This window comes from Tursiops truncatus, chromosome 3, assembly GCF_011762595.2.
Source record: "Tursiops truncatus isolate mTurTru1 chromosome 3, mTurTru1.mat.Y, whole genome shotgun sequence".
Taxonomy (NCBI): domain Eukaryota; kingdom Metazoa; phylum Chordata; class Mammalia; order Artiodactyla; family Delphinidae; genus Tursiops; species Tursiops truncatus.
In genome coordinates, this window is record NC_047036.1 from 153,939,474 (window position 1) to 153,960,199 (window position 20,726).

The 20,726-nt window shown below is 52.7% G+C and overlaps 1 protein-coding gene across 1 annotated transcript; it reads right to left on the reverse strand.

Annotated features, from left to right (window-relative positions):
• Positions 1-15: 15 nt before the first annotated feature.
• Positions 16-12,168, reverse strand: SQSTM1 (sequestosome 1). Its single transcript, XM_033853680.2, has 8 exons — positions 11,924-12,168; positions 9,761-9,856; positions 8,675-8,904; positions 8,438-8,579; positions 7,554-7,634; positions 2,334-2,548; positions 1,877-2,072; positions 16-871 (listed from the first exon to the last, which is right to left on the reverse strand). The coding sequence occupies exons 1-8, from the start codon at positions 12,126-12,128 to the stop codon at positions 714-716; spliced, it is 1,323 nt and encodes a 440-aa protein (XP_033709571.1). The 5' UTR covers positions 12,129-12,168; the 3' UTR covers positions 16-713.
• Between the last annotated feature and the right edge of the window lie 8,558 nt (positions 12,169-20,726).

Below are 20,726 nucleotides of genomic sequence, written 5' to 3' on the forward strand. Positions count from 1 at the left end.
TCTCATCTCACCATCTCTGATTAAAGTGCTTATACCATTTAATTAAGATTGTTTACAAATAGAATGGCTACAAAGCGATTTTCTTACTTTAAAAGCAGTTGACACATTGGGAAATGAGAGAATTACAGTAGTTGTGAAACAGGCAGTACTCAGTGAACATCAGTTCCCCTGTCAGCCCTTCTTTATTCCCAGATGTTTAGCCAAAGTCCTGAGCTGTCCTACCCTCTAGTAATCACTACAGCACAGCCTCATCCACCCCAACAGAATGTTGGCTATACTCTAGCCAAATTCAGAGTATATCAGATTTCTAGCAGAAAATCAGTTACACGTCAGTATACTATAGTCATTTTAAAAAAAGCAAAAAAGCAGAAGGCCATTAGGCAAGATCTATTCTGGACTGCTGGTGTAATCCTGCAGGGAGAGAGTGGGAATATGATGCAGTGTGGCCTCCGCGTCCTCCCCAGCAAGGAGTCTCTCACTCTGCCCCAGGGGGGCACCCCCGGCTGCAAGGAGGCAGGTGCCCACAGGAAGCTGGTTGGAATTACCCCATGTCACTTGTTCTACTGCCCTAAATGGCTTTGTGCGTCCCCACCCCCCAGATTCTGGAAGAAGAATGCAGAGAAACTGGCCCTTACAGAGGCACTGGGGTTCTATACTAGCTTAACACAACTATGAGAGAAGAAAGGGGACACAGAATGGGTGAGCAGACTTTGTCACAACGGTGGTGGGTGTTTTGAATACTGGATGGTGTCTAGGGCAGCCCCGATGTCATAATCCTTGGTCTGTAGGAGCCTGGTGAGCCAGCCACCTTCATCAGAGAACCCCATGGATAACATCTGGGAGAGGGACTCAATCAGCCGGGGGTCAGCTTCTGCCAGAGAGAGTAATGACAGCCATAAGGAAGAGTCACTGGGCCCCAAATGTGACCTGTTATGTGGCAGCATCCTGTCCAGCCAGCAAGTACCCACGGCCTGCAGGGCCTGGCCCTTTTACAAGGTCTTAACCCTCACAGGGACCCTCCAAGGCAGGAACTGGCAATCTTTTTCTATACAAGGTCAGAGAATAAATATTTTAAGCTGCTTTGCAGGCTATTTGTCCCTGTCACAACTACTCAACTCTGCTGTTACAAGCATAAAAGCAGCCAAACAAAATGTAAACAAATGATCATGGCTGTGTTCCAGTAAAACTTACATTTATGAACACAAATTTAAATTTCATCTAATTTTCCCATCTTGACTTTTTTCCAACCATTATAAAAATGAAAAAATCATTCTTGGCACATAGGGCATAGTTTGCCACTCCCTGCTTTAAGGCAGAGAAGATAAATACTGGTAGCCCAAGGGCTAAATTTGGCCCATAGAATGGATTTCCACTTGAATACTGTTTTAAAAGTCATTGCCATGTGACAGTGATGAACCAGAGCAGGGTGTGAGTGGCCTCTTTTATTCAGTGTGAGTTCTCCAGGCTGGCACACTCTCCACCCGATCATGCTGCTTCCACGCCACCTACTTTACACGGTGGCTTCCTGCCTGGCTCCTACTGGAGCCTTGGCTAGGACCCCTGCTCCAAGGTCAGCACTTTCCATGAGGAAACAGTGAAGATGGACCCCGAGTCCACTTTTAGTAGTGCCAAAGCCAGCGCCACCACCACATCACATCTGCCTTCGTAATTCTGGGTCTGGATGTTAAGTTTTAGAAAGCTGAGCTTACTAAGGCTCAGTATAGACACAGAGGACAAAACCAACTCCCAATTTTCTCTTACGTCAACAGACAAGCCATGCAGTACAGAACATGATGTCTTTCTGTGTTGCAAAAAGCAAGTGATAGGATGCTCTGAACAGAAAAGACAGAAATACAAAATACTTGAAATCTCTTGCCTGGTGGCAGATGTGGGTACAATGCAGCTTCCTTCAGCCCTGTGGGTCCTTCCTGGGAAGGGTCCAGAGAGCTTGGCCCTTCAGATTCAGGCATCTGTAAAGACTGGAGTTCACCTGTAGACGGGTCCACCTCTTTTGAAGACAAATGAGTCCAGTCATCATCTCCTCCTGAACAGTTATCAGACTCCATCTGTTCCTGGAACAAAACCCCCCATGAGCACAAGGACAAGGACAACAGGCCACCTGACCACAGCCTGGGAGAGTCAGGGCATGGAGGACTAGCTTTTGCTTTACAAAGTTCTAGCGGAGGGTTCACAGAACAACTTAAATGCCACCGACACTCTGCAACGGAAATGGGTCCCTCTGGCTGTGTGAGTGCCAGGGAAGGGCTGTGCCTGGGGTGCTGGGATAAGCTCTGGGTGGCCACAACCTGGGGATGGCGTGGGAGGGTGCTTGCCTCAGGCTGACCCCCTGACTCCAGGGCGATCTTGTTCACTTGCTCCACCAGAGACTGTGCCATGCCTTCCACGTCCCCGTCTGGCTTGCTGGGGTTGGAACAGCAGCTGCTTGTCTGAGAGCTACACTTCTCCTCTGGGGTGGAGCTGCCTGGGGAGGTGGGTGTCAGGCGGCTTCTCTTCCCTCCATGTTCCACGTCAATATCGACTTCAATGCCTGGAAGCCAAGGAGAAAACAAAAACTTGATTAATAGCTAGCATCCCAGGTGAGCTTCAGAGCCAGAAAGTCCATAAACAGACCTCGTTTTCCCCTAACCATGTAGGACAGCGGCTGCACAGCAGGCAGGGCCAGGCCCTTGGAACAGGGTGAGAGCCAAATACCACGTGTGGCCAGTACCACCTGTGCCACAGTGGTGAGGACCACATAAAGCATCGCACTTGTGTGCAGGGGCCTAGCGATGTGAAAAACATGCACACTGAACACACGGATTTTGTTTAGGCAGGCAGGCAGACAGCCCGTGCAAGGTCTGTGCAAGGCCCATGAGGCTGCAAGCACTGGCTGGCGTGTCTACCTCCAGTCTCTCACACTCTGGGGCACATGCTCACTGAGGGGAAGGGAGGGGACAATCACCAGGTCTATGTTTTTAATTATTTTTAATTTCTCAAAGGGCATGCCCATAGCTTAGAGTCAAACAATTTTAAAAGTCTATAGAATGGATAAACAACAAGGTCCTACTGTATAACACATGGAACCATATTCAATATCCTGTGATAAACCATAATAGAAAAGAATATGAAAAAGAATATATATATGTATTACTGAGTCACTTTGCTATACAGCAGAAATTAACACAACATTGTAAATCAACTACACTTCAATAAAATTTTTAAAAAAGACTACAGTCTTCTATAGAAGATTCCCTGCCCCCCGCCACACAGCCTGGCCCACTCCCCAGAGACAGCTGTCAACCCACAAATGCTCTTTCTTTCTTGACTGCTCAAGTTTACTGCTTATTTCTTACTCTGGAAGATCAACACTTTACCACCCCTTCCCCTATCCTTTCACAAACTCAAGTTTTGGTAAAAACAGCATTCAGTGTTTACATTAGTGCCACTACATAAATACTGTTGTTTGCTGGGCCAAGTACTGGCCTTATTTACTCTACAGTCTGTTTCTGTAGCAGTAAAGATGTCCTCCTTTTCACTTGCTAACTTCCCCCTTATTCTCCCACAGCTTCTCTATAGTGTTTTCTACAACACAGGTTAAGTGTATCAGATGCCGCATCCGTTCTGTTTTTTTCCCTGGAGACCACCCCTGGCGGGCATGGAGCTTCCAGCTCCAGCCTGGACAGGCAACTCTCGGGGCCAGAGGCACAGCTACACCTTTCCTTCCATCCTGGCGACTCCTCTTGTCACTCTTTCATGTGTTGGGTACCATTTTCAAGCACCTCTTTCTTCATTCTGGGCTTATTTCTTCATTTTGGCCAGAGAAAGGGAGTTCAAGCCCAGGTAAGATGATTAAGACCCTTGCATTCCTGACAACTTTGTTCTGCTCCCACACGATCATTTTAGTTGGGTACAGAATTCGAGGTTGAAAAACCACTTTAGATGAGCCTTTTGAAGTCACTTGTCTGCCAGCTCTTGCTGTGCTCCTTGAATTCCCAAGCTTTTATAGCAACCTGGAGAGTTTCCAGAGTCTCTATCCCAAGGGTTCTGACACTTGACAATAACCTTTGGTGTGGGGTCTTTTTTTAGTCATTGTCCAAGGCATTTGGCGTCCCTTTCGATCCAGAGGTTAATGTCCTTAGTGGCAAGAGACTGTCTTGTATTCTTTGTTCATTTCCTCCCTACAGTATACTCTGTTCTCTTTCTGGAATTCCTTCATCCTATATTGGACCTCCAGGATTAATCCTCAAATTATCCCATCTTTTCTCTCCTTCTGCCTCTATTTGTTTTGCTTCTAGAATATTTCCTTGAGATGATCTTAAAATCTGAGACTTCTTTTGAAGTTGTCTTTTTTCTATTTTTTTTAAATTTCCAAGAGCATTCTTATTCTGTTCCTTTATGTTATCATTTTTATGGTATCCTGTTTTTCATGGATACAAACTTTTTTGTATCTCACTGAGGATGTTACCATTCTCTTCCCTATTAAGTCCTTCCTCAAGTTCCTTCTTTCCCGTGCATGCATCATCTTTTCCCCAAACTGTTGGTGATCCATAGCTGTCTGATCCTAACGAGGCACTAAGGAAAAGATGATGGGAAGCACTCTCCATGGGGCCAGGGCCGTCATTATCTTCCAACTGCAGGCTGACAGGGTGCCCAGCCAGGTAATGGGATCCTAGGTGGCAGAGCTGTCAGATGCTCCTCTGGTGCATTCAGCCTCTCCTGAGCAGGGACTCCCCAGCTTCTGCTGGACTCTCTCATTCATGATGCCCAGTTTCAGGCTGGTGCCTCACCCTGCCCTGTGTCCCTAGTGTCCCCACCTCTGAAGCTTCCCTGGGTCAAGTGCTCCAGCAATTAAATTAAACACCAGGTCTCCTGCAAGGGTTGGCAAGGGCCAGCATCTGGCTGACTGGGACTTTGAAGTCTCTACATGATCCTTAATAGGCGTCTTCAACCCCTCCCCTGGTTCCCTGGCCTTCTCTGGTCCCTGCACAGCCAGTCTTGCTTCTCAGTGGCATCTCTATGCAGGTGCATAGGTTTCTGATGCCTCCACTCTGTTGGTTACTGTCCTCCATCCACTTCCCATCTTCCAAAGTTTGATAACTTCATTTTATCTTGTCCTCTATTACTTTTTTCTCTTGTTCTTTATCTATGATGCTTTATATTTTTTTGTTTAATCCCTTCACTATTATTTTAGTGGAGTTTGAGGAGCAAGCAGAGATGAAAGCAGGCTTAGCTACTGGTGCCCCATCTGCAAAATTTAAATTGTTCTTCTTCTTCCATTTCCCCCACAGCTTTTCATTAGGAAAAGGTTCAAGCAGTCAGAAAAGCTGGAAGAACAGTACAATGAATACCCATATACTTTCTCACTTTTCTAAATGGGTGAATGATGTGACGCTTCTGTAAATGGATCATGGAGATTTTTGAACTAGGGTTTCGCCAACTTAATGATAATCTGAGACTTCAGGGCTTACAAGACTGTACCAGTCTCTGCCATGCTGTCCCCAAAGCCTCTGTGTGGGGGCATTTATGGAAGACCCCATGACGAGGAAGGCCCTGCTATTTTACATCCTAGGTGTCGGTGACTGCGACCTCCACCCTGGGCCTCACAGTGTTGCTCAGCTGGCTCTCACAGCACCTACCAAAAAAAGGCCTCAGGTTTGCACTTTAAAGCCACCGACTCTCTGCACACATTGCCCTCTGGGAGGCGTCAATGGTTACATCCCCTCTGGGCCCATGCTCTGGGAACAAATGGTCCCTTGTGGGCAGTTAGCAGAGTTAAGTCATCCTGTTAGTTCCTCATAAGAAAGGAAAATGCCCATAACTCCAACAAGAGTTTAACCCATTCCTCGAATGGCTCTTGTCAATGGAAATTACTCAAAAGCATATTTTACTGAAACTTTTCTTGTATTGTAGGGTTCCAGGCTCCTCCCTAGTTAGTAGAAACCAACTCCATCCACTTCGAAAGATCTGAAAAGGCCTTAATCCTTATCCCAAAAGACCTCTGAGCACTTGTGTCCTGAGTGGGGAATCCAGGTCAAGTTCTGAAACACTTCACAAGCTCAGATGGGTCTCGGGATGGAGAGCAAGCATAACGCAGAGTCTCCTGGGAAGCCTTCAGAACACACAGACCCCAGGCCCTACCCAAGACCCACTTACCGAATCAAGGGACCTGGGACTCCGCACTCTTTTAAAGTCCCCTGCCTGAACCTAGACTTGGTATTGTGACTTCCCAGGTCATCTCATTCATTCTTTTAGTGAAAAACTTTGTTCTTCAGAATAGTTTTAATAGTTTCCATACACCAAATTATATACCAAAAAACCAAAAAAAAAAACCCAACCCTTTGTTGGTGATTCTGATACTCAGCCAGAACCACTGTCCATTTACTATCTTCCAGAGAAAAACTTCCCATGGCCCCTAAGTAGCAACCCATTAGTTGGAATTTCTTAAAATTCTACTATGTCTTTCACTTATGTCTTAAGTGAGTGGCAGGGTTTAGGGATAACCTATCTCCCAATTATTTCATCACTACTCCACTGTTACCCTCCTTAGAAAGCATTAAATATAGCAATTCTTTTTCCTCACTCTCTCAAGAACCTTTAACTCCAGTACAGAAACCATGTGTGAATTGAGCTATTTCATGTAGCAGCAATACCAAGATGTCACTGTTGCTTCAAAGCTACTTCAATGAGTGTGAACAGAAATGGTCTCAGTTTGGAAGCAATGGCAGTCATGCTCTGTGAGCCACAAGGTGGATGGCGGGTGGGGTTGGGCACCCTCCTACAGCATTCTTTCAGACATGGACACAACTTTTGGACAGACCAGGTGGGCACTTTCTGCCGCTGCAGTCACAAGGATGAGCTCTCTTCTAGTCCAAGATCATGGATTCATCATAATCACCTTCATCAACTGATTCTTGCTGCCAAAACACAGCAAGTGCTTTCTAAATTCTTGGAGCTTTTGGCCTCAGGCCGGGCACACTATGGAGGCTCATCCACCCAGACACCTACTCTGGGCCTGCGCACTGGGAACCTGGCAGCACACAGAGAACCTTCCTCCCTTACTCCTTTCTCTCCGGCACCGGCACAAGACCAGCACTCAGGAAGCGCCAGGAAAGGTTGGGGGTTGCAAAAAGGGAGGAAAGGCAATATGGCGTCTCAACTAACTACTCACCCAAGTCCTTGAAGAAACCCCAAGACTCACACTAGGAGAAATACAGACTGGTCTTCTCCCAAAGGACAAACAGGCAGAAGATGACAGGCCAGCCCTGCAACTGAGCCTGGTCACCCTCCCTAGTGGGATTACTCCAACCAACGTTGGCTGATTCCACACTCCATGTGGAAAGCTCAAGAATCTGTCAGGGAATGCAACTTCAAGTGGCCTGTGGTGCAGCACTTGGCAAAGTTTGATATGTGGCAACAAATCTTTACTGGTCTCAAGCACACATCAACTGCCGCTCCTCTGCAGTATCCCAAGTGAAAGCCACAAAACAGCCACCTACACACTGGTTACCAAAATGCTCTGCTGATATCAAAGGACGGACAAGGCAACCACTTACCCAGAGGGCTGAGGGCAGCTGCCACACTCTCCCCTACATTCTTGAGGAAATTCACACTGGGATCCTCTGATGGACCAGAAGCTTTGATTTTAAAAAACAAAAACAAAGATACACTTAATTCAAAGCATGTCTCTCAATGACTGATACCTGTTGCAGTCCTGTCACCTTCATCCCAGGAGCCCTCCCCCCGGGGCCTTGTCCCAGCAGCCTACACTCCAGTGCTTCCCTCTCTCCCTCCCTCTCTAGGCCACCTCCTGGGCCCCTTCGTCCTTCAAACCACTTCCCCTTCTGCTCCCCCTTCATCTGTGTTCCTGGTGCCTAGGTACTCTGCAGGGGGCTCAGTACATACAATATAAAATATTATTTACTCGAATCAAACGTCCCCATCTTTGTCTCTAAAGATAAAGTGAATCAAAGGACACAGTAAGATTAATAACATCAGAATAAAACCAGAATGCAAAAGTTCAGAATGCAAGCTATATGTAAGTTTTTGACTTGGGGACTGTTTTAAAAGACTCGTGCAAATTTGGCTCTGACTTTCCTGACAGCTAGCATAAAAGAGAAGGGAGTACACTGCAGAGATACAGGTGCTGGAGGGGGCCTCCCGTCTATATGTGAGGACCACCTCAGAGGGCAGCATGAGGAGGTGGGCAAGGGCAGATGCATTAGTGGCCTTGGGCACTTAGGCGCCTCAGTTTTCCCACCTGTACAATGGAGATAATGCTCCACACTTTGCTGGGTTTTGTGAGGATTAAATGCCAGGAATGGCCATGAAGTGCCCAGCCCAGCCATAGGCACACAGGATTTCAGGACACAGGGAAGGCCCTCCAGCTCTGCCAGCCCTCACATCTCGCCCTTCAGAGGCCAGCAGACACAAGCCTCACCTGATTCTGCAGCGGGGCCAGGGTGGGCATCCCCCGCTCGAGGAGGACGTGGGCTCCAGTTCCCCGGTGGGCCCATCTCCCAGCCAGGCCACCCAAAGTGCCCGTGTTTCAGCTTCCGCAGCCAGCGGCTGTGAGAGAAGCCCTGGGGAGGGGTAGACAGAGGGGCAGGGTGGTGCCAGGTCAGGGGGCTCCTGCCACCCTGCACCCACCCCGAGCCCACAGGGAGTCCCCACTCACCTCAGAAGGGCGCCCGAAGGGGCTGGGGAAGGCAAGCTTGCTGTGCTCCCTGTGCATGCCCTTCCCCTCGCAGACAGAGCATAGATCGTAGTCAGGACAGACGCTGCACTTGTAGCGGGTCCCCACCACTGGCCCGTTGCAACCATCACAGATAACGTTGGGGTGCACCATGTTTCGGGGCACCTCCTGAGCACACGGGGGTCGGTGGTCCCGCCGGCACTCCTTCTTCTCTGCAGGCAGGACAGAAAGCCATGACACTCTTTGTGAGCCACGGAAGACTCCTGCTTGTCAGCACTATGGGGCCATCACAGTCAGCAGGTCCCTCATGCCACCCTTCAGACACCGAATCCAGGCGAATTCACTTACTCAAGTGACAACAACAACACAACCTCAGAGCCTGCTAGGAGGTTCTCAATCCCTGCGCCTGTGACCTGGGGATGAGTGACCCTGGCAAGAGCAAAGCAACAGAGAGTTGTGTCTGCACGGCTTTGGCCTTGCCCCGCACTAAAATAAACCCTCAGCTCGTGGGCACAATCAAGAGTGAACCCAGGGACTTCCCTGGTGGCGCAGTGGTTAAGAATCCACTTGCCAATGCAGGGGACACGGGTTCAAGCCCTGGTCCGGGAAGATCCCACATGCCATGGAGCAACTAAGCCCGTGTGCCACAACTACTGAGCCTGCGCTCTAGAGCCCGCGAGCCACAACGACTGAAGCCTGCATGTCTAGAGCCAGTGCTCTGCAACAAGAGAAGCCAACGCACCGCAACAAAGAGCAGCCCCTGTCGCTGCAACAAGAGAAAGCCTGCGCACAGCAACGAAGACCCAATGCAACCAAAATGAAAAATAAATTATTTTTTTAAATTTATTATATATATATATATATTTTTTTTTTTAAAGTGAACCCAGAGACCCTCCAACCTCACCCCCTGTGGTGGGCATATACTCCTTTTTCAGGCCAAGCACAGCGATGACTATGGCCCTGTCTTAAACAGCCTTCAGTCTCCTCTCCCCTTCTTTAGGGGAAAGTCTCCATAACCTCAAGCCAGTTGTACTCAGCAGGAACACCTGGCTTCAGGCTGCCCCTTACCTTTAATGTAAATACGGAAGATGTCATCCTTCACATATGACATCGCCATCTTCAGTTCCTCGTCACTGGAAAAGGCAACCAAGTCCCCGTCCTCATCTAGATTGTTTAAAAGACAGCAAGTGAGCACCCAGGGCTTCTCAGTTGGACACAAGCTGCTGAAAAGGGCTGAGGCCAGTGCAAAAGGGGCACTTACAGGGCTATAAACTGAAGCCCACTTGTCTGAGCCAGGGGAAAGTAGGGCTGAGGCCAAACTGCCCATTCACTCTGCCACTGCCTGGAGAGTAAGTACTCCAACCTGGACCCGGGGCGCAAATGAGAGGCAGAGTACGTGTGTGCAGACGCAGCAATGGTAGCACCTGGCCACCTGCCACTCTGCCTCTGCACTAGCTGCCCCGTCAGAAAGGTGCTGTCTCCATCCACATCCAACCAGACCCAGCCCCCCATCAACTGTGGGAGATCCCCATCTGTGACCTGCTCGTCAGGGGTCCAGCACCTCCAAAGGCCTTGGATCTCTTGTGTCTTAGGAGAGTAAAGTAGAATGCATCTGCCTGCTTCCTCCCCCAACAAAGCTAAAATTACGTATTTATATGTAGTCTCTAGTTTTTAGATGTTGGCTCAAATGGTTTAAAGGATCACCATGCAAGACAAACCACACCATACATCTGCAGGCTGGTTCAGGTCTATGGGTCACCCGATGCAACATCTACCATAAAAACAGGGGCTGTGTCAAAAGGTAGGAACAACCCAAATGTCCATCAACTAATACACAGCTCAACAAAATGTGCTGTGTTCATAAAATTGAAACTTTCCCAGCCCCAAAAAGGAATGAAATACTGATACATACTACAACATAGGTGAACCTTGAAAACATTATGCTAAGTAAAAGAAGCCAGTTACAATAGACTACATATTTTTACAGGAAATGTTCAGAATAGGGAAATCCATAAACAAGTAGATTAGTGGTAGTTTAGGGCTGGGGGTATGGGATGATGGGGGATGGGAGGATAGCTAAAGTGCAGAGTTTCTTTATAAGGTGATGGAAAGGTTCCAAGATGACTGTGATAACGGCTGCACAAATCTGTAAATATGCCAAAAACTGTACACTTTAAATGGATGAATTCTATAGTATGTGAACTGTAGCTCAATAAAACTGTTATTTTAAAAAAAGGTGGAAGAAATGCAAAAACGAGGGGATATATGTGTATGTATGCCTGGTTTACTTTGCTGTACAGCAGAAACTAACACAACATTGTAAAGCAACTACACTCCAGTAAAAGTTTTAAAAATAAATAAACAACGATCTACTCTGAAAATAAATTTTAAAATTTGGGGCCCTGGCAAGATGGCAGCAGTCCTGAGGAAGGTCCTAGCACGGACCCACCTACCGGCAGGCCCGCCTCCGTCCCAGTCACAACAACCTCCCCCAACCCCACCCCCAGCAGCCACCAGTCTTGCCAGCGCAGCTAGAAACTGAGCTGGCTCCTGGGCTCTGTCCCTACACCAACACTTCTCAAGAACGTTTTCATCTGGTCCCTCTATCCACTGCCAATGGGATAACGTCTGGGCTCCGCCTGGTCTTGGGCGTTCTGTGGTCTGTCCCCGATCTCCCCTCCCAGCCGCCGGCCCGGAACTCGCGGGCCAGGCCGCATAGCTGAGTCCTCCTCCCCAGCCAGCCCTTCCTCCTAGTCTGCCGGCCCAGGCTCTTCCGGGTTTTTATCACAACCCCCCCTGGCACCAGCAGGCCCAGACTCGGCAGCAACAAGATGTCACTGTAACCTGAGTGCCCCTCTGACCACCCTGTGCCTGCTCGCGAGCCGGTGAGGACGCCCCGGTGCGCCTTCGCCAAGATCTGCAACATCATGGCGGGCGGGGGTGGGGGTGGGGGAGGAGGTCTCTTACGCCGCCAGGCCTGAGATCCGCCCGGAGAGCCTGGCAGCGCCTGACCCTACTAGGGCCGGCTGTAGTCACCACTCCTCGTCACCAGGATGGCACCCGAAGCCTAACTAGGGACCCACGCGGGCCGCCGTCCACCCAGCGAGCAGCCAGAGCAAACCCCCGCAGACGCCACTAGGCCCGACGAGAAAGAAGAGACAGCCACCCCGCCAGCAGGGCAGGACTGCGTCACGACCCCGCGCCGCTGCCTTAGGGCGCCCGGCCGCTCACCGCGGTAGTGAGCCTGGAAGCCGCCGGGCCGTAGTACGGGGAACAGGGCGGCCACCCGGCTCAACAGCCGCTCGCAGGGCCGCGGGCCAGCTGTGGACTCAGCTTCCGCTTCGGGCTCCGCGCTAAAACAGAAGCTGAAGCGGCGGATCTCGCGGGCTGCGTCCTCCTTGCCCAGAAGGTAGGCCTTCACGGTGAGCGACGCCATCGCCGCCGGTTGGGAAGCAGGAGTGGAGCCGTTGGGAAACCGCTCAGGCGTGCGGCTTTTGTAGGGCACTCTGGGAGCTCCGCCCTCCCCACTTCCTGGGGGCGGGGTCTGAGCGCGCCCGGTCCAGTTCTTGTCGCCAGGCCGTCGCGCGCGAGCCACCCTGCTGGAGCCCCAGACTCACTACAGCCTCCTCGCCGCTGGGCCCCCTCATTGCCGCCCCCTTTCCTCATTGCCCCTAATGCATCGGGGACCCCAAGAGGCCGGCCCCGCAGTCCGACATCTCGGTCTGGCGCTCGCCTCTGCACCTAGGGAAAGGGACCGGCCAGGGTCCCGCCCCAGATCCCTCGCAGGTCTGGTCCTGACCGTGACTCAGCAGAGCAGAGCCCAGGCCGCCCGGAGATGGCCAGTGCAGGAGGGAGGTGGACAACAGAGGCCGGAAGCCAGGAAGTTCCTAGGCGCTCAGCGAGCACCGCCAGCTAGAACAAATTGGCTCCCGAGGTGCTGTCCTGACCTTGTCACTCTTGGCAGCCGACCCCATTCGAAGCCATTGGCTTTTCAGGTGGCAGCCCACTCCGCCATCCCCAGCATCCTCCATGACTGTCCCTTACTGAGTTGAGGGACAGACCCCCAACTGAAGCCTGAGCACCAGAGGAGCTCCCAGTTTGATAGGGGGTAGGGTTGAGAGGTGCCAGAAGGGCGCAGGATCTTCCCATCCCCACCTGACTGGAGGGCCTGCTAAGGCTTCCTGGAGTCTCAGTGGCCACCAAGTGTTCACTGCAGCCCAAGAGACTCCCCATTGGTGCCTGGACACCCACTAGTCAGCCGGTGGTGCCCAAGGGCCTGAGGGGTCTCAGGTATGTTGGCCTCATGGGCAGCCCAGTACTTAGCTCAACAGCCCCCAGCTAGGGACCAAGAAACAGAGGCTTTGGGCCTCTGTTGCCTACCTCCCTCCTGCGCTGGACATCTCCGGCTTTATGTGACAAAAGTGACCTGTTCAAATGGCCTGGGGGAAGGGAGTTGTTGCGGGTGGGTGTCTTAGAAGAAGGTAGGCAGGAAGGTTATGTCACCCTATGAATCCTCCCAGATACGGTTCTGTGAGTAGAAAGTCAAACCTACTGAGTCAAATTCATGCTTTTTCACGGTAGGGTTTGTGGAAGCAGGTAAAACTTCAAGGGATGGGAAACCTGTAGACCACAGGAAAGTAGGTTGGATTTGGTTAGTCAGGTGCAAGGGGGACTTGGTTGTGGAAGCACAGCAGGGACCTGTCCACAGGTGTGGCTTGTCCTTCGCAGAGAGCTCCAGAGCAGCCCTGTAGAGAGGACAGTCCCCTCTCAGGCTTCTCTCTGCATCCCTGCTGTAAGCCTGGGAAAGTGACCCTATCTGCCTGCTGCCCTACAGACAGGGTCAGGGGACAAAGAGGGAACAGCCTCCACTGGGCAGAGGCTGCAGTGGCCCACAGGTGCCCCAGTGTGACTCAGCAGCTTGGGAGCCACTCAGCCCTGGGCAGGCCAGGCCAAGAGCCCAGCTTCCTGACCCCAGAACTACATCATCCCCATCTGAGAGCGTGGGGTGTGCACAAGGAAAGCCCTGTGGCTCTAGGGAACCTCAGGTTTCAGGAAGGACTCCAGGCACAGCCTCTGTCTAAACAGGCAGCTGAGACGGAGGCCGACCCTAGGAACACATTTGGTTTCTTGCCTTTTGGCTCTGTTTGGGACCGTGGTGGGTTTGCAGGGAGGGATGGAAAGCTCAGGGAGAAAGGGGTTGGAAGGAAATGGGGCCCTGGGAAGCAGGGAGACCCCTGCCCCTGGAGAGCCCAGGTTCTGGCCTTCCCAGCATGCCCCACTGCTGAGCCTTGCCCTCCTCCTGCCCTCCCCCAAGGCTTGCTAGAGGTAAACAAGGCTGCAGCTGGGGAACTCCCTTGCAGGGCCCTCTCCGCCTGCGCTTGTGGTCAGGTGGTCTGGCCGGCAGTGAGTCAGCGTCCCATGACCAGCTGTCATAACCAGGGGATCCCCGGCTCCCTTGCTGACACCCATCTCAATGACATCAGGCAGCCAGACAGCCGAGATGAGGAGCTGTTGCATGGGTCTCTTCAGGACGCAGGGGCCAAAAGAGCAAGTAGAGGCCAGGGTGGCAGGGAGCTGGCCACCAGACCCTGTCCCTATGATCCAAGACCTCCTACCCACATCTGATTTCCTTACCCTCCCAGGGCTGCAGGGAGCTCCCTGCCCACTGACACCCCTCCCTACCCTCCAGGACATAGCATGCATACTCCGCCAATGGGAAAGCTTGGTGCCTGAATCAGGAGACCCACTATCCACCAGCCCTGCCACTGTTGGGCAAATGACCAGCCTCTCAGTTTCCTCACCTTTGAAATGGAACTGGAGTGGGACAATCTGAGTCACCGTTCCCTGGTGGTGCCCCCTAGGTGTGTTAGTTGTTGTTTGATTGCCTTTGGGGGTGTCAGCTGGGGGGGTGTCAAGCAGGAGACTACAGCCAAGATTGAGGTAAAAGAGTGGGGAGCACAGAAGAGACCTTGAGTCAAAAGGTTCTGGAAGATGAGAGGAGCAGGGGTGCCTGGAAAGCCTTCTGCTTTTATTGCTCTCTGGTGTGTTGTAACCACCTCCTCAGTTCTCCCTTCCAAAAATAATCCTGATACCCACCAGGGTTCTGGGCCTTCCCCAATCAACAGAAATTGACTAGAGGCCAGACAAGAAATTCAGGCAAGCCTTTCTTGGGACGCCTGCTGCAGCAGGGGGTAGCAAAAACACATAACAGGTTTCCTTACTCACTCTCTGTCTGGGGGGTGGGGGACAGTGAGCTTGTTTCTTATATGGGGTGAGGGTAGGGGCGTGTCCAGGGGCCAGGCCAGAGGGGTGGCTTAGGTGGTGTGCCCACCCCTCTGGTGGTGGTGCGTGTAGGGGGCACGTGCAGTACCCTGCTTTTGCTGCCAACACCCTGTTTTTGCTCCCGGCTCTTCAGAAGTGGCAGTTGCGTTTTTTTGGTCTTTTTGTATCTTGTTGTCCATAATTTGCCCCAAATGCATATGTGAGCAGTTATTTTTAGTCCCTTATAGTTTCTTTGTGTTTCCTTGCTGAAGAAGTTTGTCCAGGTGCAAGCACTGCAGCAAAGAGTCACAGGTCCCAGCCTGTCTCAATCCCATCCCTTGGCAATGGTTTCCTGAAGTTCCCTTTAGTTTATTTTCTTTGGGGTGTGGAGCCAAGCCTAGAGGTAGGTGGTGGGGCAGCCAGAGACAAGGCCACCACAGGTCACAGGCTGAGCTGCTCTGGGCCACCATTTAGATTGAAGATCACAGGGGAACAAGCCTCTCCCCACCCCAAACCCAGGCCCAAGGTTTGAGTTTGTTTCTCCATGGGGGAACAGTGTCATGGGTAGGGTGCCTTCAGGACACACTGCCCAAGGACCTGTCTGCTATTCTCTTCCTCTCCCTAAGGAAGAAGGCACACACCCTCTCCTTGGTTCCTAACCAGTCAAATCATTCCACCTGGTGAATTTTTCCTGGCTCCTCCCCTTGCCTGGACCACTTTCCCCACTGCCTCCAGTCGCTGCTTCCAGTGGCAACCTCCCACCCTAAATGCCATCTTCTCAGTGGGGCCTTCCCTGAGCACCCCCTCAGGAAAATCCCCAGGCACTGGACATCACCTCATTTTAGCCCTTCCTGCAAAAGCCCACAGCCCAGCCCAGAAGGCTGAGGGCCTTCTGAAAGGGGGGCTTCTGAAAGAAAAGGAGCTCAAAGAGTCAGTGGTCCTGGGGAAATAAAGCTACGGAGGAGACATGGTTGGAGAGTTACGAATGCCAAGTTGTGGGCTACCTGGGAGCCCCGGGGCCCTCCTGCATGGCTGCTGGAGGGCACGATTGGCCTTTCTGGGCTGGGCTGCTCGCACTAGAAGGGGGAGGGGGGACACGACAGGCCCTGCAGGGGTCATCGAGGGGGCGCGGGCTGAGTTGGACGTTACCATGCTGTGCGCAGGGGACCGTGGAGACGGCTCTCACCTAAGCTGAGCGGGGAAAGGGAAGCCAAGGGAGGCCCAATGCCGGGCCACGTTTGTAAATACGTATCCGAAAGCTCGGCGCCCAAGATCAAAAGAAGCATGAGGGCTTCCCTGGTGGCGCAGTGGTTGAGTCTGCCTGCTAATGCAGGGGACACGGGTTCGAGCCCTGGTCTGGGAGGATCCCACATGCCACGGAGCAACTGGGCCCGTGGGCCACAACTACTGAGCCTGCGCGTCTGGAGCCTGTGCTCGGCAACAAGAGAGGCCCGCGCACCGTGATGAAGAGTGGCCCCCGCTTGACACAACTAGAGAAAGCCCTCGCACAGAAACGAAGACCCAACACAGCAAAAATAAATTAATTAATTAATAAAACTCCTACCCCCAACATCTTAAAAAATACTAATAATAATCATGAGATCAGACGGGCGGCGCCAGGGACCTCTCCCGTTGAGACCCCTGCCCTGCGCGCCTGCCCGGAAGGAACCTGCGACCCGGAGCGGAAGCGGCCGGGGTTTGGGCCAAGGTGGGGGCGAGGGGCGCCGCGGGCTGCCTGGGGGAAGGCTGATCCGACCCCGGCAGTGTCCGCCAGCCAGCGCCTTCCCTTCCAACATGTGTCCTTGGGCTCCCGGCGCCGGGCGGTGTCCTTGCCTGACTGAAAAGCCGGCAGGGGCTTCGGTTTTCCCGCACGATAGGGAACGCACACCTCGCTCTATGCGTCAGATCCACTGGTCAGAAGTGGTCTGGCCAGGCCGTCGGGTCGCAGGCCCCCTAAGACACTTAACGAAGTTAAGTAGAACCTGCCTGCCCCTGCCTGGGGTGGGGGGTGTAGCGGGGCTCGGACGAGGGTCACGACTGGGATCCGAAAGCCCCGGCCCTTGCCGGCCTCTCCGGTCGGTGGAGACCTACCCCTGGGCGCACAGGGCCCGGGGCCCCCAAAGCAGAGGACCAGCCTGACTGCGCAAGGTTCTGGAAAAATCAAGGGAGGAGCCATGAGGTGTGAGGGGAAGAGGAGCTGTGAGGAAACCACACGGCGACCCCTGCCGGGAACTGGTGCCCCCGGCGTGTCCAGGCCGGAGACCCGCGGAGGTGCCTGGTCCTTCAGGACAGGTGGACAACAGCTCAAGGCAGAGGGGGAGGAGGAGGCGCGGGAGAAGGTGCGGGGGCTCCCAGCTGGGCTCGGGGCAGCAGAGGTCAGCGTAGCAGTCTCCCAGGAGCGTCACACCCAGGCCCAGCAGTGAGAGGGTGCCCGGGGGGCGGGAGCCGCTTTCCCGACCTGGTTGGGAGTTTAGGATCACATGGAACGGGCGGCCGCTGCCGGTCAGGCACAGGGCCCTTTCCCTCCTTTCTCCGTCGAAAACTTTATGGAAAGTTATCTGGCGTTCTCTCGTGCTCCGAAGTCCTGGCGCACGGCCCCTACGGCCAGGCTCCTGGCACCCACCAGTGCTTCTCTGGGAGGGGTACTTAAACGGTCGCCACCGCCCCCGGCCCTACACGCCCCGAGCACTCTCTTCTCTCTTGCCGCTCGGCCTCATGGCCGCGGCTGGCTCTCGCCACGGCCCTGCGCGCCCTCTGCTAATGGCGCGGGCTCTGGGCACCCCCTTTGCTCAGCCTGGGTGCCCGCGCCTGGCATTTGAGGGAGCTCAGGTAGCGTTTGCGGGGTGCGTGGGGGTCATGCGAGTGTTGGACGTAGCGTGTGTTCCTTATCGTGTAACCCTGACTCTCTGGAGAGGCGGCGGCGCAGTCCCCCTCGGACCTCTTGTAAAACCGTATCCCGGGTGCCCCCTTCCCATGACGGCTGCGTCGCGCAGGAGCCACCAGACCTGCCCACGAAAAGAAGGGGTCACGAGCACGGGCTCTGCGGAGGCCGCGGTGTGGGGCTGCATTGTTCCAGTCGCCCTGTCGTGGTGGCAAAAGAGTGTGTCCCAGGGCTTCCCTGGTGGCGCAGTGGTTGGGAGTCCGCCTGCCGTTGCAGGGGACACGGGTTCGTACCCCGGTCCAGGAGGATCCCACATGCCGCGGAGCGGCTGGGCCCGTGAGCCATGGCCGCTGGGCCTGCGCGTCCGGAGCCTGTGCTCCACAACGGGAGAGGCCACAACAGTGAGAGGCCCGCGTACCAAAAAAAAAAAAAAAAAAGGTTGTGCCCGGGCTTCGCGGAAGCGACTGGGCAAGGGGAAGGCATGCCCTGGCCCTGGAGGCTGAGGCAGGGTCCTCAGCAGCCGCTCTGCCTGGCGCCCAGTAGTTACTGTCTGGCAGGCCCTGAGCGGAGGAGAGAGTAGAGGACTGGAGAGCCCACAGAGCCTGAGCTTCTCGGGGACGTGCTAAAGTTGGCAGGATGGCAGCCACTGCAACCTGGTTAAAAGCATGTCAGGTAGGGAGAAGTCCGCAGGGCATGGGTCACAGCTGCTGAGAAGGGCACAGCCCCCTCACCCCCAGGGACCCACACTCTTCCACCCTCAGACTGCAGTTCTAGAGGAGGAGCTGAGGTTCCCTTAGACAAGACTTCTGGAGAGAGAAGGAGGCTAAAGCCCCTCCCCACCCCTGGATTTTGCATTCCCTAGTCCCCTTGTTAACACCTGGGCTTATGGACTCTTTAATCAATAGAAATTGATAAGAGGCTAGGCCAGAAATTCAGGCAAGGCTTTATTGGGACTCCTGCTGCAGCAGAAAGGAGCGAAAACAAGTAACAGGTTCTCTTGCTCCCTCTCTCAGGGGAGGGGGGAGGGGGGGTGCAAACTGGTTCCTTAAATGGGGTGACAGTAGGGGCAGATTGGTGTGTCACTCTGGAGGGGTGGCTTAGGTGTCTGCCCATTCCCTTGGTGGTGCTGTGTGCAGGGATCATGCCTGGTACCCTGTTTTTGCTCCAGGCACCTCAGAAGTGGCCGTTGGGTTTTGGCCTTTTTGTATCTTATTGTTCATAATTTGCCCCAATTGTGCAAGCATGCAGTTTCTTTTAATCCCTTATAGTTTGTATTTTGTTGCTAGAGAAGATATTTGTCCAGGTGCAAGCACTGCTGTAAAGGGTCCCAGTTCCCAAGTCCCAGCCTATCTCACCCTCACCCTGCTCAATTTCCATCCCTTTTCTAGATGGAAATTTTCCTTTGGGGAGTCATTTCTCCCCTGCCATTGTGGGTAGGGTGGGGTATGCACATGACCCAGGCTTGGCCAGACAGAGCATTTGTAGCCCCCTGGGTCAGGGATGGTCATGGAAATGCCCACTGGGGCCACCTGAAAGCAGGAGCTTGCCTGTAAGCTTCTGGGTCCCTGCAGGCTCAGTGCTGGATCATGAAATGGCTTAAACCAGTTGATTTTGGTCTTGGTCAGTTGTATCCAAGAGTACTGAACCACCACCTCCCCACATGCCATGCCTGCCACAGGGTTCCCAATGGTGGTGATGGTCACCACAATGCAGACCAGAAATAGGGGAGTCAGCTGTGGCCATGCCATGCCCTCAAACCACCAGCAGTTCCTGTTGATTGTGCGTCCCCAAAAATAAAAGTAATAACACTCTTGTAGTGCTCCTCTTATGCTAGGGAGCATTCTCAATTTTTTATATATGTTAACTCACCTTCTCCCTTGAGGTGAGACCATGTGATTAGCTCTGGCCAAGCACCTGAGACAGAAGAGCCATTTATTTGCCAAAGCATTTATTTATTTGCCAAAGCCAGAGCTTCTAAAGCTCTCTTTCCCTTTTCCAGGGAAGCCTTCAGTGTTCAGGTGGTTACTCCTGGAGCCTGGGCAGGAACTACCAGACCCTCAGGCTTTGAAAAATATACCTTTATTAAGCCATAGAGACTTGGGGTTTTTGCAGCAGCATAATCAAACCCATCCAGACTGATTATTATCCCCAGTTTACATGTCGATGAAATGTGCACAGAAAGGATAAAGTAACTTGCCCAAGGTCACACAGCTTGTGTCAAGTGGAGCCAGTATTATGAACCCAGGCAGGCTGTCTTTCTAGTCCACGCTCTTGACCTCAATGATTAAAAATCTTCTAAAGAATGTCCTGAACCCATCTATTATTTATTTATTTATTTATTTTTTTGCGGTATGCGGGCCTCTCACCACTGTGGCCTCTCCCGTTGCGGAGCACAGGCTCTGGACGCGCAGGCCCAGCAGCCATGGTCCACGGGCCCAGCCGCTCCGCGGCACACGGGATCCTCCCGGACCGGGGCACGAACCCGCGCCCCCTGCATCGGCAGGCAGACTCTCAACCACTGCGCCACCAGGGAAGCCCCCCATTTACTTTTCATTTCCAATCCCTGTCCCCCATTCCAGACAATGTCTCTCCTAGCTGCCTATGTCAGGGCAGAAAACCTTTTCCTCTACCCTCTTAGATTCAGTACTTGGGGGCTGTGAATTAAACCAACAAAAGACAGATGAGCAAGAAAATGTTTTTATTCATGTACTAGAAAGTTATAATTTGGGGCTTATATACCAATTTAATGGGGTAGCAGAGAGGAAAGAGGGGGAGAAAGGTACTTATGTGGAAAACACATGACTTTTAGGAAGGATAAATGGGTCCTTAGGAGAATATCTGGGAGTTTTGTGACAACGTCTATTTGGGTTATCAGGTGAAAAGAGTCAATCT